The sequence below is a fragment of the Dermacentor variabilis genome, chromosome 1 (assembly GCF_050947875.1).
Source record: "Dermacentor variabilis isolate Ectoservices chromosome 1, ASM5094787v1, whole genome shotgun sequence".
NCBI lineage: Eukaryota > Metazoa > Arthropoda > Arachnida > Ixodida > Ixodidae > Dermacentor > Dermacentor variabilis.
Window position 1 is genome coordinate 145,278,253 of NC_134568.1, and position 13,918 is coordinate 145,292,170.

General features: G+C 47.2%; 1 protein-coding gene across 1 annotated transcript in view; it reads left to right on the forward strand.

Moving 5' to 3' along the window:
• The window catches only part of LOC142585974 (glutamine synthetase-like), a 33,106-nt gene extending 20,199 nt beyond the window's left edge, over positions 1–12,907 (forward strand). The window contains exons 2-6 of the mRNA XM_075697145.1: positions 4,916–5,086; positions 5,197–5,358; positions 5,762–6,036; positions 8,917–9,116; positions 11,440–12,907. Of these exons, the coding sequence (XP_075553260.1) occupies positions 4,916–5,086; positions 5,197–5,358; positions 5,762–6,036; positions 8,917–9,116; positions 11,440–11,728 (1,097 nt within the window). The 3' untranslated portion in view covers positions 11,729–12,907. The remainder of the gene's footprint in view (positions 1–4,915; positions 5,087–5,196; positions 5,359–5,761; positions 6,037–8,916; positions 9,117–11,439) is intronic.
• The last annotated feature ends 1,011 nt before the right edge of the window (positions 12,908–13,918 follow it).

Consider the following 13,918-nt stretch of genomic DNA (forward strand, 5'->3'; position numbering starts at 1 on the left):
TCTTTCTTTGTGGAAATGAAAGGAAAAATTCGCAGGGTACCTTATGTTATCGCTAAGACGACTTGAAGGCGAAAGCCCAAGTGCCCATGCATTAAAGATTGACACATGACGTATACATTCCCTTTAATTCGCTTAGTCTACTTCGCCTTATCCTCCATCTTTATCAACCATCTTGCTTGCTTACGGGGGTCTGAGCCATTGATGATAGTATTTTTTTGTACCTTTCGTGTCGTCGACACGTTCTCGCTCAAGGACATTGAAGGTCGACTGAACGATGAGATGTATAAGGTTTTCGCCTTAAAGAAATTATCGGTTAGGCTGTGCCAGGTTGCAGCCGCATGCAGTGGCGTACCTGAAACGTCTCGTGTGTGCTGCTGAGCACGTATGTGCACGAAAGTACACAAATTACGTAACTAAATACCCCCCCGCAAGTGGCATTTATTCACGCATTACAAAGCGGACACGCTTAACTTGTATAGCTAGGGCTGGGGGCGTCATAGCCGAGTAACCGTCAAATTTCTGCAACAAACTGCACACGTATAAGCATTGTGTATAAACTCCTGATAAGCACAGTTCGATGGATCGTATATGCTACGGTAGAGTGAGCTCTCTCAAACGCGACCACTGCGGCTCGGATCTGCAAATGCACCGCCGAGCTAGGAAGAATAGGAAGAGAGGGTGTAATATACTATGATCAAGGAGACTATTTACGTAATGTACAAGAGTAGCGCTAGGACTTTTTTTTTTTTTAATATAAAGCTTATAGTTAGAGCGCCTCTCTCCGACCGAATGCGCTGGCGTTCGTATGCTGTCGTGGGAGATCGAGGGTCGATCTGTCGCTGCTGTGTGGTATACCAGCCGCTGTACGACTCCGTAGGTTCCTCTGGGTCCTTTGACGTGCACGCACAGCGACGGTAATGATGACCGACTTACTTTTTGTAGACTGCTTTCGAAGAAGTCGATCCCCATATCTTTTCGATGTGATTCCTCTTTCTTTTTTTGCTGAAGATCACGCGATCGCAGGCCACGTTGCTCGTGGCGGAGATTGCGGACAACGTTCAGTAACAAAGCCTGCACTGCGTGTCATGTCGTGTCATCACTATTGTTCCATAATCTGTGTACCGTGATGTGAACGGATTCTTTGGCTCAGTATCCTGTTTCAAAGTTCTGAAAGTAAACGAATGAATACACAAACGTTCGTACACGATCTGGTTTGGTGTGCGTTAAAGGACCCCAGGTGTTCACAATTAACGGGGTGTGCTCCTCTGCGCCGTCGCTCACAGCCACAGTGTTGCTCAGGGCCGTTGAAACCCCATGAATGAATCGACTGTTCTTAACGCGTCCTCATGGCCGTGTTACGAGAGTTTCAAAGCCTTTTCTGCCCTTTCTAGTTAGCAGTAATTACGAGCGGGTTAACGTCTAGGTTATTCCTTCCTTTTTATTGTTTTTTCCCATTGTCTACCTCTATAACAAGCGGTTGCCAGTGTAGAGTTCTATGAGGAGACCAGTCATTAGTTTTTTTTTTCTTTCCGTATTACCGACCGTGCTGAAGAAAGCAACTTGCCAAACTCCAAATCTTTCCGCCCTGCGCAATGTAGGATGTGCAGGCGATCGCCTGTGCTATATACGCGTATCGGGCTGATATAGCAACGCGGTGTGGCTAAAATTCTCTCGCGCTGCGACTTAGCAGCGTTTGCACCCACGCCGGAGTCCTTCAGCGACTGCGTGACTTCACGACCACGGTGCGAGCTGCGAGAACTTGAGCAATAACGTGCAGCCTTGTGTGTCGTTCGTGTCGCGTCCTTCGTACGTGCATATGCGGGGATTTATAGCCTTCCCCATCTTGCCGGAGCGAAAGATGCCGAACGTCTGACCTTATCGCCTGGGAATCCTGGTCCCGCTTGGGGGAGCTGCTTCGTGGGTGCAGGAGTGTCCCGGCTAATGGCTTTTAACGTCCTAAAATAACACGAGGGCTGTGAGAGACTCCGTATATAGCCGAATCCGTGACCTCGTTTTCGGTAACCGAACGCCGTAGTCATCGAGCCACAGTGGCTGGTCGCGCGGGAGTCTATAGCCAAGCAAAGTGTTTCCTTTTTCGTCCGTTGTCGTTTGCGCGGTTACATAATGCATTACAAAGTGAAATAACAAATTGCGTTTTGCTTGTTCTTTGATTCGCCCGCCATGTTTCGAACTGAAGGCCACGCGTTTAGGATTCAGCCGCCTGCATGCGTCTTTCTTCTTTAGCCTTTAAAGCGCAACGAAACAACAAACGGGTGCGAACTTGACGTTCTTGCTAGACGTACGCAAACTGATCGCCCGAGCACAGGCGTTGAACGTCTGGTTTCCCAGGAGCCTTCACGCCGGCGCACCAGTGCTGCTTCGCGGCTATCGCCACGGACACTGTACAGGGTGCCACATGTAAATTGAGGCAAACTTTGGAGATATGCAAATGTCGCGTATATAGCTGGACAGAACCAAGGTAATGTTGTTTGCCGTCGCTTGGAGATACTCGGATAATTTTTTCCATTCCACCGAATTACATAATTAGTCTTACTTAACTAATCAACTTCTCAAATATCACAATTCACAAACCTCCGCATATTGCGGTGCTTGTGGGTTTGGCTCCCACCGGCGACAAGTTTCTTTTTTCGTCCACTTTCATTTCCCTTTTTTTTCATTATTTTCTACATTCCAATTTTAACCACAGTTAATTTCCCGATACTTTCTTTGGCATCATTGTCTGTTGGCTTTATGTGGTCATGATTAACAAAATTGAGCCCTTTGGTTCCCCTTCTTCTCTCGATAACTAGATGAAAAAGTGTCAATGCGAACATTGTAGAGCAATGTGAAAAACGCTCGATACAGCTTGCTGTTGCTCAATACTTGCTACATAAGTTTTTCCAAGCATGAGAGAAGCCCGCGAATACACGCAAAGTGCCTCGAGCGGCCAGTCGCACGGCAATGTTGCGTGTATTGGCGGGCTTCTTTCATGCTCGGAAAAACATTTTTACGTAGCACACATTGAGCAACAGACAGCTGTATGGGTAGTTTTTAACGTTGCTCTACAATTTTCTCGTTGACATTTTCAATGTAATTATAATATTTGAGAAGCTGATTAATGAAAACTATTTATGTAGTTAGGCGGAATGCAAAAAATAATCTGAGCATCTCCATGCGACGGCAAGCATTACCTTGTTTTTGTTCAGCCGCGTGGCACTTGCATATTTTGAAAGTTTGGCTCAAGTTACGTGGGACACCCGGTATACACCTGCTTCACATATGGCGCGCCGCTCGTCTGTTGTCTGTCCGCCGGGGCATGCCCGCTACGGACAAAAGGAGTCGCTTAGAGACACGGAGTTTATCCCACGATGTCTCCTCTACGATGCCTGCAGTGCCCGCGCTATGTACGGTTACCACATAAGTACATCCTGCGCCGTCGCCGAAACTCAGGTGAACGCTGTTGCGACTGGGGGTCCGAAGATGTGGAATGTGTTTTGCTCATAGAGGAGTAAGGGAACGTGGGGCTGGGCCCGATATTTTTACACACAACCTTTTACACACAAGTTTATATTGCATATTTACAAGAAAATGCAAAGTAGTACAGAAAAAGCCGATCACTCCAGCCGTCCGTCGCTCTTTTTATCCTCTGCGTGGTCATTGTTCAGTCGCCTCCCCCAATCCGGCGTCAGGAGACCGGTCACCTCATGTCCCACCAATCCGGATGTTTATCCTTTTCATCCGAAGGTAGCTCTGTCGGAAACACACGCACATCGCTGGGCACAAGCAGGGGATGGGGGATAGCACACTGACCCCGTCTTCGGCGTGAACGTGCCAATTTGGGCGGCTAACAGGTGAAGGACGGTATACTTGCTAATTGCCCAAAGCTCTCCTGACCGATCGAGGTACTCCAGTGGTGGCCCTACAATATCCCATTTGAGAACGACCTTGACGAGGCCGTCGGCCCGTTTCCCATAATCGTGTTATCCGTGACTGGACGTTGTCGTGGGGTGAACGGCCGATCACAACAACGCGCAGCGTGCGTTGATGTGTTCGGCGCATTTTTATATGGGTTAATTGTGTCATGCATATTCCCTGTTCGCGCCAATGCCGGCATTGCCGCGGTGGCGTCTTGTTTTGTGCGTGTTGTCTTGTGCTTTTTTTTGTTCTCAAGCATCTAGCGAGCACGCATAATACTAGCCTCTTCAACGCATCGGACACTTACTCTACTGCTGATAACACCACACAACCTTATTTTTTTCCTTTTTTCTTCTGCCCACCTTCTTCTAGGGCCTTTTTTCTTCGTCCCATTTTCCGCAGAGTAGCAGTTAGGCGAAAATATATATGCTGGCTAAACACTCTGCATTGCAGTCTCGTTCGCTCATATTTTCTACTACTTTTCCTTGTCATTTTTTTTTTTTTTTTTGCTTCTCAGCTGGCACGATCCCTGAGCGCTGTAACAACAGCAAGCTCTGAAGCACCCACGAGTTTTCTCCGCCTGGATCTGTTGCTTTTTGCTTCTTTTATCGGCAATGCGGAAAAGTCAGCTTCCAGTTGACGCGATCGCTGACGTAATTGCGGGCGTACTTGTAGCCTTTGCGGCTCGAGTCGAAAGTTGTCCTTATCTTCGAGTTTGTAGTTATATGAAGCAGCAATAATTTCATGTATCGTCCAAATACTGCCGCGCATACTTTGATTTGCCACCAGGTTATTATTTAAATCCTGTGCCCACTTTTCAGCTGAATAATTGCAAGCTGCGAAGCTGGCTGACGATGTTAACATAAAATGAAGCGTGGCAGGACTTGATGTAAACCAAGCAGCTATGGCATATTGTTTTTCTTTTCCTTTAAGCTCTTACAAGTAAACAGTCGGGCCGAGCGCTAATTGAGACTTTTTTTCAAATTTTATTTCGTTTTAGGCGAAGAAAGTCGTCTTGAAAAAACTGTCGGGAAGCCGACGATGTTCCACTATTTGGACCTGCCTATGCCCTCAGACAAGTCCCTGTGCACTTACATCTGGATTGATGGTACCGGAGAGCACCTACGTTCGAAGACACGAACTGTCAACTTTGTGCCAAAGAGTCCTGAAGGTAACTTACGTTTTCTTCAAAACACTCGGCGCTAAATGGCATTCTTGCCTTCCTTCTGCCGATTGCGCTCGATAAACCTCCTGTGATTTTTTTTTTTTTTTTTTGCTCAGAGTTGCCTATGTGGAACTACGATGGCTCTAGCACCTACCAGGCCAAAGGATCCAACTCTGATGTGTTCCTCAAGCCTGCCGCGGTGTACCCGGACCCTTTCTTGAGGGGCAGCAACAAGCTGGTCATGTGCGAGACTTACAGGCCGAACAACCAGCCGACAGGTGCGCAAGAAGCCCGAATCTGCCCATCCTTCATTCATATCACTAGGCACTCTGCGCAACATCTCGTCGGTCGCTTTTGACACTGGCTGTGAGCTGGCTTTTGTAAACTATACTCGTTTTTCGTCGCCTTGGTGCACCGCTTTCTTCGTTGGGATTTTCTTTTAACGCACGCTAGGCAACCTGCTTCTCCACGAACAGACCACGATGTTGTCGTAGTTGTGGTAACAGTTCTCGCTGGTTGGCGTAGCGACTGGTTAGTAGTAGCACAGTAGCTGGGTTATGGCGAAGTGTCAGTACCGTGAACGTGGACTACTGATAAAGGAAGTTTCTGCTTTTTTTTACTCATTGAGCCTTGAAATTTGTTGGCATTATGAGGGTAATTGTTGTATTGTTTTGCCATTAGAAACGAATCACCGACACAAGTGTGCGGCTGCTATGGAGAAGGTCAAGGACCAGGATCCTTGGTTTGGCATCGAACAGGAGTACACGTTCTTGGACACGACAGGCAAACCCTTTGGTTGGCCCAAGGGCGGCTTTCCGGGACCCCAGGGGCCCTACTACTGTGGCGTTGGCACTGGGCGTGTCATGGGCCGCGATGTGGTCGAGGCCCACTATCGGGCCTGCCTCTACTCTAACATCAACATCTCCGGAACCAACGCCGAGGTTATGCCCTCCCAGGTACTGCGGGTGTCGTGGCTTGCGTGCACTTCAGTGTGTGTTTGTGTTCGCGCATGGCAGTCCCCGACACGACTCTCCAGAAACAGCAATTCGGGTTATTGCGTGCTTTTTTATTAGGGAAACTGATAAGTTGCCGTATTTCCCCACAGGCATGTAAAATTAATGTATGGACTCAAAAGGGCTGCAGATAAGTGCTGTAATACAATTGTCATACTAGCGTATTTTTCATTTCCTAAATTTATTATAATCTTTAGTTACAGCATTTCTGCATCTGTTCCAGAGGCATAATCATTTGCACGCAGCTTAACTCTTTCCGTACCGCGCCCATTGGGCATGGCTAGCTCGCTAACGATGGTTTGAAACGCCGCTTTCGAGACTTTCCGCGGCGCTCTCGGACACACTGCGCTATCGGACATGAAGGAGGAGAACTATATTGTTGTTTTCTAAGCAGTTCGATTTTTCTTTTTGACGCGCTCCGAAGTTTCGCGATCGTCAAAACAGAAAGCAAAAATGGCCGCCTCTGGGACCGCCGCGCGCGCGCTTCGAAAGATCGCAGATCTCGTGATTCCGCTGCGTCTGCGGCTGATTTTATCGATGGATCGAGCAGCAGCGAGTCTGAGGATGCTGCCTTTTCGTCGGACCTTGACTCCGAGAGCGACAACGACGCAAACCAGCCCCGAAGATCGGCGGCCGCAGCCCGGCACGCCTAACTGTAGTGCTTGCAGTTAAATTTTAACGCGGTATAGCGTCAAGGGACCCGTGCCGCAGAAAATCCGGCGTCCCTCGTCGTCGTCCGGCGGCGGTAGCTGTTTCGGCAAAAAGGTTTTCGAACCTAGGCCCTGCATGTGGCGCAAGGAAGTTGCTGAACTAATTCAATTTCTCGAGCTAAGATACGTAGAAAAATCTTAAAGTACGACTTACACACAACCTGCAGACATGATAGCGTCGGATTGTAATTTGAATATACGAGAAAACATAATTCTGTTGCGCGAAAACTCAAACCCCTTTTCCAGCGTTCCTACCATACATAGACCGGCCACGGCGACCGCCATTTGCGCGCGCCGGCGCGCGAAAATCTTGGAGGCCATGAAGCGGCACGCCCGTTTCCTTTCAACACTTCCAGATGGCGCTCGCCTCCGCCGCATCGCGGCCCACGCAAGAGGCCGCGTTTCTACCAGAAAGCCCGCCTTCGGGCATAGCGTTCGGCGCGAGCGTTTCCCAGTAAACATTATGGTTACATACGCTGCGGTTGCCGGGAAGCGTGAGAAGCAGTCGGGGATCTTTGAATGCTGTCGCGTTCCACTCTTAAAGGCGAAGCTTAAGCGTCCTCCAATTTTTTTTGTAGTGGAATACCTGCTAAAGTAAAACAAAATTTTTTTTCAGAGATAGCACCTATTAGACGGCAATACATTTTTTATATTGCATCATTTCTGTTTCATATTTTTCTTAATGTATACAAGTGTCGTTACAAACCTTGCTCAATCTTATCCCGCAATCTTGATTCTGGCAATTTATATCTTTTCATGACATGCTTCTCGTTAATAAATCTTTTATGCTTGAAAAGTGCATTCATTCTGCTTTTTGTTTATGTACTACATAACATATTAAGTGCAGTAGTTCCTTCAGAAAAATCTGGCGTAACCTACAAAAACACCTATTTTCCTCATGGTAGGGAAAAGTTAATTGGGATAATATATGCATTTTGGGAGTTTCCATCCCTTAGGACAGCATTTTCTAGGACGGTGTTGCGTGTGACAGTCGTGGTGATCGAATGTGGTGTGAATGCTGATCCTATCGCTGCGATTAGGTACACGAGTTTGCGGCCGAGGTGGTTAAGATATTTGCGATCTTCCTTCAATGCTTGGGGCCTCCTCGAAACGGCCCCAGAATAGACTGTAATATCTGTACCTCGTGACGCACAGAACATGAGGTGCATGAGCTCCAGTGATATTAGTGTGTGCAGCGTGGCTAGACGCGTGGGGCATTGTTTTAATGACCGTGCGCAAGCACTTCAGGGACACCCGATGCGGGAGGCATGGTATCGGGATAACCACCAGCGTTGTCGCCGATGTTCCGCACACATTTCAGTTGAAAATGAGGCAATGTGCCAAAGCACTCTAGAAATTTGTGCCATAAAGCTGGCATACTGTCGGTACGACAGTTTGCGATCGTCATGATATAACACACCGCATAAAATTGTGATAAATTGCCGTCGCTGCGACTTTGACTTTGACTATCCTTAAGTCATCATTGCAAGATTTTTTTTTCTACATACCAAAATTTTTTTGCCAGGACTATAGCAATATGTCCCAAACTCACCAAGTTGTCGTTAGCACAGAGTTTCCTGAAGACTCCTTAGGAGTCTCTGGGTATAGCTGAGTTTCGCTACAGCATGTTCGCTTAACCTATAGTTGCTGGTGCTGCACACGTAAAGTCGCATGCTCATGAATTAACAAGAAATCTGTACGTGTGCTGTATGCTATAGTCGGAACTAGCGGAGTATATGCACAAGGAATGCTCGCGTCTGGCGAGACTAGAATAGTCAAATTCCTCGCTTTGCTGCTTTTCCCACCCACCGCCTCATTTCGGCATCGTTGCACATGCATGTGGACCTCGTGTCAGCGTTCTGTTTGTTGTTTCCTTTTTCGAAAGAATGTGGAGTCCAGTCCGAACATACACAAATGCAGTAGAGGGCAGGTTTCCATTTTTGGGCAGCAGTTGTCAAGCTGCGCAAAGTCAGCGTTCCATTTGCGACTCTTGCATTGAAGTCCGAAATGTGGAATGGCGGTGTAGTGCTGCTTTATATGCATGCTGAAGAGTTTAGCACTTGATGGGGGTTGTTTTGACTTTCTTTTTCAAGTGTTTACTTCTTGTACGCAGTGGGAGTACCAGGTGGGTCCCTCTGGTGGAGTGAGCGCTGCTGACGAGCTCTGGATGTCCCGCTACATTCTTCATCGCGTTGCCGAGGACTTCGGCATTGTGGTTACCTTTGACCCTAAGCCCATGACCGGAGACTGGAATGGAGCTGGAGCACACACGAACTTCAGTACCAAGGCGATGCGGGCTGAGGGTGGAATCAAGTGAGTGCCGGCCCTTTATCTATCGATTATGCTACCTATTGGCTCGAGTACGGTTTCTTATCATTCTAGCACTTTACGCTGTAGTTTGCTATCCGTCAAAATTTTGCCTGCTCTATACAGCAACGCTCAGGGGTTTTTTTTCCCCTTTGGTGACAGGTCCACACGTATTCCTCTTTTCCCCAGACAAGTGTTAAAAGCAGAATCGGCAATGTAAATAAAACAGTGGAACTGGAATCCTTTACTTTTCATCAAAGGGTGTCTGCTATTGACGGCATTCATTTGTGCCCTTGGTGCGGCGGGAGTACGCAGGAACTATATTTTCGGCTGATCACTCTAGGGGATAGGTTCACTTTCGTGCGACGTGGTGTCCAGCACAACGCCTTACTGGAGCGACGGGAATTCTGCACACTGATAATGATACTGCCAAAATTGGTCGATCCAGAATGTCCCCAGGGCTCGTATCATGTATCAATTCTATTCCAATGCTCTCGCTTGTTGCTCTTCGTCAGTGGTCAGAGCGGCGCGCCCTGCCCACGTTATCACAGGGTTAGGCGGGCCGTGAGTGGTGGGTGATAAGAAAGGAATAGAATCGAGCGAAAAGGATCCTTATATTTTTACTGGCCAATGTTTTTCTCCGCTGTATCTGCCCGACGCGATTGACTGCATATCAAATATGATAGTGTAAAGCAAAAAAAAAAAATCCGTGTATTTTGATTGTCAACAACAACCTATTTTAAGTCCACTGTAGGACGAAGGCCTCTCCCTTCGATCTCCAATTACCCCTGTGCTGCGCCAACCGATTCCAACTTGCGCCTAAGAATTTCTTAATTTGATCCGCCCACCTAGTCTTTTGCCATCCTCGACTGCGTTTCCCTTCTCTTGGCACCCATTCTGTAACCCTAATGGTCCACCGGTTATCTAACCTACGCATTGCATGACCTGCCCAGCTCCATTTATTTCTCTTAACGTCAATTAGAATATCGGCTATACCCATTTGCTCTCTGACTTTGACTCTAGTGCAGTTTATGGAACCGTCGGTAATTAATTATCTGTACGTATGTCTGCATTCTTATATTTTCGGCTTTCTGCTAATAACCAGTCAAGAAAATCCTTAAGAGGGAGTTGGGGTCAGCAAGAGTTGTAATAGACGGCGCATGGTGCGAATGTGTAGCTGGCAAACTATTAGTGCCAGCGCATAACGTGGATGGAAATCAAGTGGACACCCTTCTGGAATTTGAAGGATTCACGTAGCATTTTACGTAGTTTTCTTCCTCTTATAAACTTGATTATTTGTCGAAGTGGTAAGTCATTGGAAGGTCATCAAACTTTATACGGCAAGTGTTCTGACCTTCACTCGGAGAAGATAGAAACAACAGAAGATGCTTTAGAGGCTGCTCTGGTTTTTTGATGCAGCGAATTATACTTAGTGTTTGCACTGGTTCGTGAAGCCTCTTGTCTGAGGTCTCTCTTGTGTCATGTGCTTCCGAGCTGTGCACTCAGCTGGCGTTTTTCTCGCAACAGCAAGTTATTTTTCGTGTTTTCACTGGTATTTGTTATCTTGTCTGAGACCTCTAGCGTCTCATATGTCTAATCACGCATAAAAATAAGAGCGCACGGGGAAAGTCTCAAATGTGTGCATCGACATCTAAGAGGCAACAGCCCTCACTTGCCGCATGCATTCTAGATGCTGACACGGTACTGCGCCGCAGCAAACAACTGCTGGCACGAGTTTGTCAACGAGAACATGAGGTGGTGATTGATTAGCGAAAGAACATACACCCTTGATGAAACGTATGCAGGCCAGGGGTTCCGCGAAAAAGAAAGAAAAATCTAAATTCCTCGATGCCTTGGCATGTAACCTTAAACTAAGATTCCAGTTGATATTAGGAATTTCAAACATGGCAGTGCATTCATCAGTTTCAGCTTGTCAGACTGGAATTGCTTAGACTACTTTGCAGCACCCCTGGTCCGCATACTTTATCACGGGGTAACGTCAGCGGCACTGTGTGCTGGAGACCTGCACATACTATCGCAAGTCCTGTCAGTCGCAGTTTTAAGTGAGTGACTGGCTTCTAGTTCTTGGAATGGCCGAACCCTTTCACTTTTTTTCAGCCCCCGCTGGCGCCACCAGCTTTATAACGGAGCCCGGTGCAACCATGGTTGCATGGCTAGAGTTCTAGCCACCTTAAACTTGGCTCTCGTTTCGCAGCCCATGCTGGTCGCGATGGCACTTCACATGTCTTCATCTGCACGCTTCGCAGTATATACGGCCGATGTATTTGCCATTTAGTTATATGCGTCTGCCTTTTTCCTTTCACCCCAGGGCCATCGAGGCTGCGATCGCTCGCCTGGCGAAGCACCACAAGCGCCACATTGAGGCGTATGACCCAAAGCAGGGCCGCGACAACGAGCGTCGCCTAACTGGCCACCATGAGACGTCGAGCATCCATGACTTCTCGTCTGGAGTGGCTAACCGAGGCTGCAGTGTGCGGATCCCACGGGCCGTTGCAGAGCAGAACAAGGGATACTTTGAGGACCGCAGGCCGTCATCTAACATGGATCCCTACATGGTCACCGAAGTCCTTGTCCGTACCTGCCTCCTTGAAGAGTAGAGCCCGATAGCCGGGAGTTTTTAGTCGCATGCCAACTCGGGGCTGCCTGCGTGGGCGTTCAAAATTGTCTAGTATGCAGAGCTAGCTAAACTTCTGTCTGGAGTTGAAAGAACTGTTGTATAGGTTGCATGTCTTGATTATGCCAGAATGAGCTCTGAGAATCCGCATGGCAGCATAAGATTTTATTTCTCTCACTTTCTACGAAAAAAAAAAGAGGAAGAACTTACTGCCACTTGCGTTGTCCTAAGAGGATTCTCAATGTGAAGTTTTTGGGAAAAGAACTAAAATTATTTCATCAAGGTATGAATGATATTTACGGTCAGGTTTAAAAAAAAACAACTTCATCAAATCTTTCCAGTGTCTGCTATTACTATGTCCACCAATGTTGTTGGCTGTGAACCGAGCACTAAATGTTTACAGCATGAACTCCGTTGAAGGTTGCCTAAGGTTTGGTGTACTGGTTCTGTTCTGTATGCTTTGTGCCAGACAGTGCTGGCTGCCACTCGGACTCACTGGTGCTCTTTCCGCTTGTTGAACTCGAAAATATGTGTGGAGTTCCATGTAGTTGGTATTTTACTTTGTTTTTCACTGTTGGCCTTTATTTGTCCTATAATATGTAAACTGGTTAAAATTTCTAGTAGGGCAGGCATCTGAAAAGAGGTACTCGGCTGTTTTCAGTAGATGAATTGCAAGAGGTCACTCATTGCTGTTGAAGACATGACATCAAGCGCCACTCGACATTGTGCACCGCGTAGTCAATTCTCTCATTTTCCTGAGTGTGCCGGTTTCCTCAAGTTTAAAATGTCATGCAGTGTGACGGTATTTTTCTTGCCTACTGCAATGTTCAAATTGTTTTCTTCACGTTGCAAAGATAATGTTTGCAGCGTTGCAATGCATGTATCTCGAGGTGGCACGCACAGAAATTTCGAAAAGCATGCATCATGGCAAACTCTTCTATACATACATATATATATATCTATTATATATGGGCATCCTCATGGCCACAACATTCCACTCGTTTTGTACAGTTGCACATGCAGCTTGCATTTGTGAAACCTTTTTTGTAAATAAGAATTAAGTGCCCCTTGCTTCTGTGGGCATTTTTAAATATCTGGCGTGCTTTTATTTGATTGACATTTCTGAAACTCTATATATTGTTTATTAAAAAAGGAAAACGAACTCTCGTTTTGTTTAGTTTCTTTCTGTGACGTTATTTTACTTCATTCACAATCCTACGTAGTCGGAAACATACTGTCCTACCTAGCGTTACCAAACGTTATGACCACGTTCAGAAAAATTTCGTCTAGATGTGGTTTCACATCAAAAGCGGCAGCTCTAGCAACAACTGGCAATAACAAATTTAATTCGATAGCTGCTGGTAATAAAAAAGCGAATGGCTCAGCATGGTACGCGAGATGCCATTGGGAGAAAACATGGGACTTGTGTTGATCGCTCCCGCGCGCCATCTAGCAACAACTAAAAACGCTCGCTGTCCGTTAGGCGCAATGTCAGGCGTTCAAGACGCTCATTACACATGCAAGAAAGGGCGTGCCCTGCTAAAGCGAAGCATTCTTTGCGTCATACCGGCCACTTTGTAGTAGGCAAGTTCCTCTCTCGCATTGTTTCGGGCCTCTTCGATGAAAGCTAATTGTCTGATAGTGGGATCGAACCTCGATCTGCCTTATTGGGATGAAGCGTATATAGCGAAATTCCAGGTGATGGGCACGATAATGAATGGCAGACATGCAGCGCTTGTGTCCATATCCTGGTGCTGCGCTGCACTTCATGCCAGTTTATTATGACTGACCAACAGGCCCCCATCGCCATGCTCTATACTGACGCTCTATAACCATTAGGCCACGCATACTTCTCTCGTGCCGTTGACATCTATCTATTTGAGGCAATTGGCGCCTGCATCGCGTCGCATAATAGGAGCGAGAGCACGTGCGCACGCATCAGTTTCCATTAGGCCAGAGGTGCAGGAATGGAACGCTCGAAGAAAAGTCAAGCTTACCACATGTCTTTCGCGCGTATCATGTGGGCCAGCTTCTCCCATTCTTCCCCCTCCTGGCAGCTAGCGCTTTGAGACGCCGGGTTGGACTGCTTAGCCTCTGTGATCAGCCCACATTCCCCCTGTCCTTTCCTCATAGCAGCTGCCGCCCACGTAGTCAATAGCGCCTTTGGGATCGG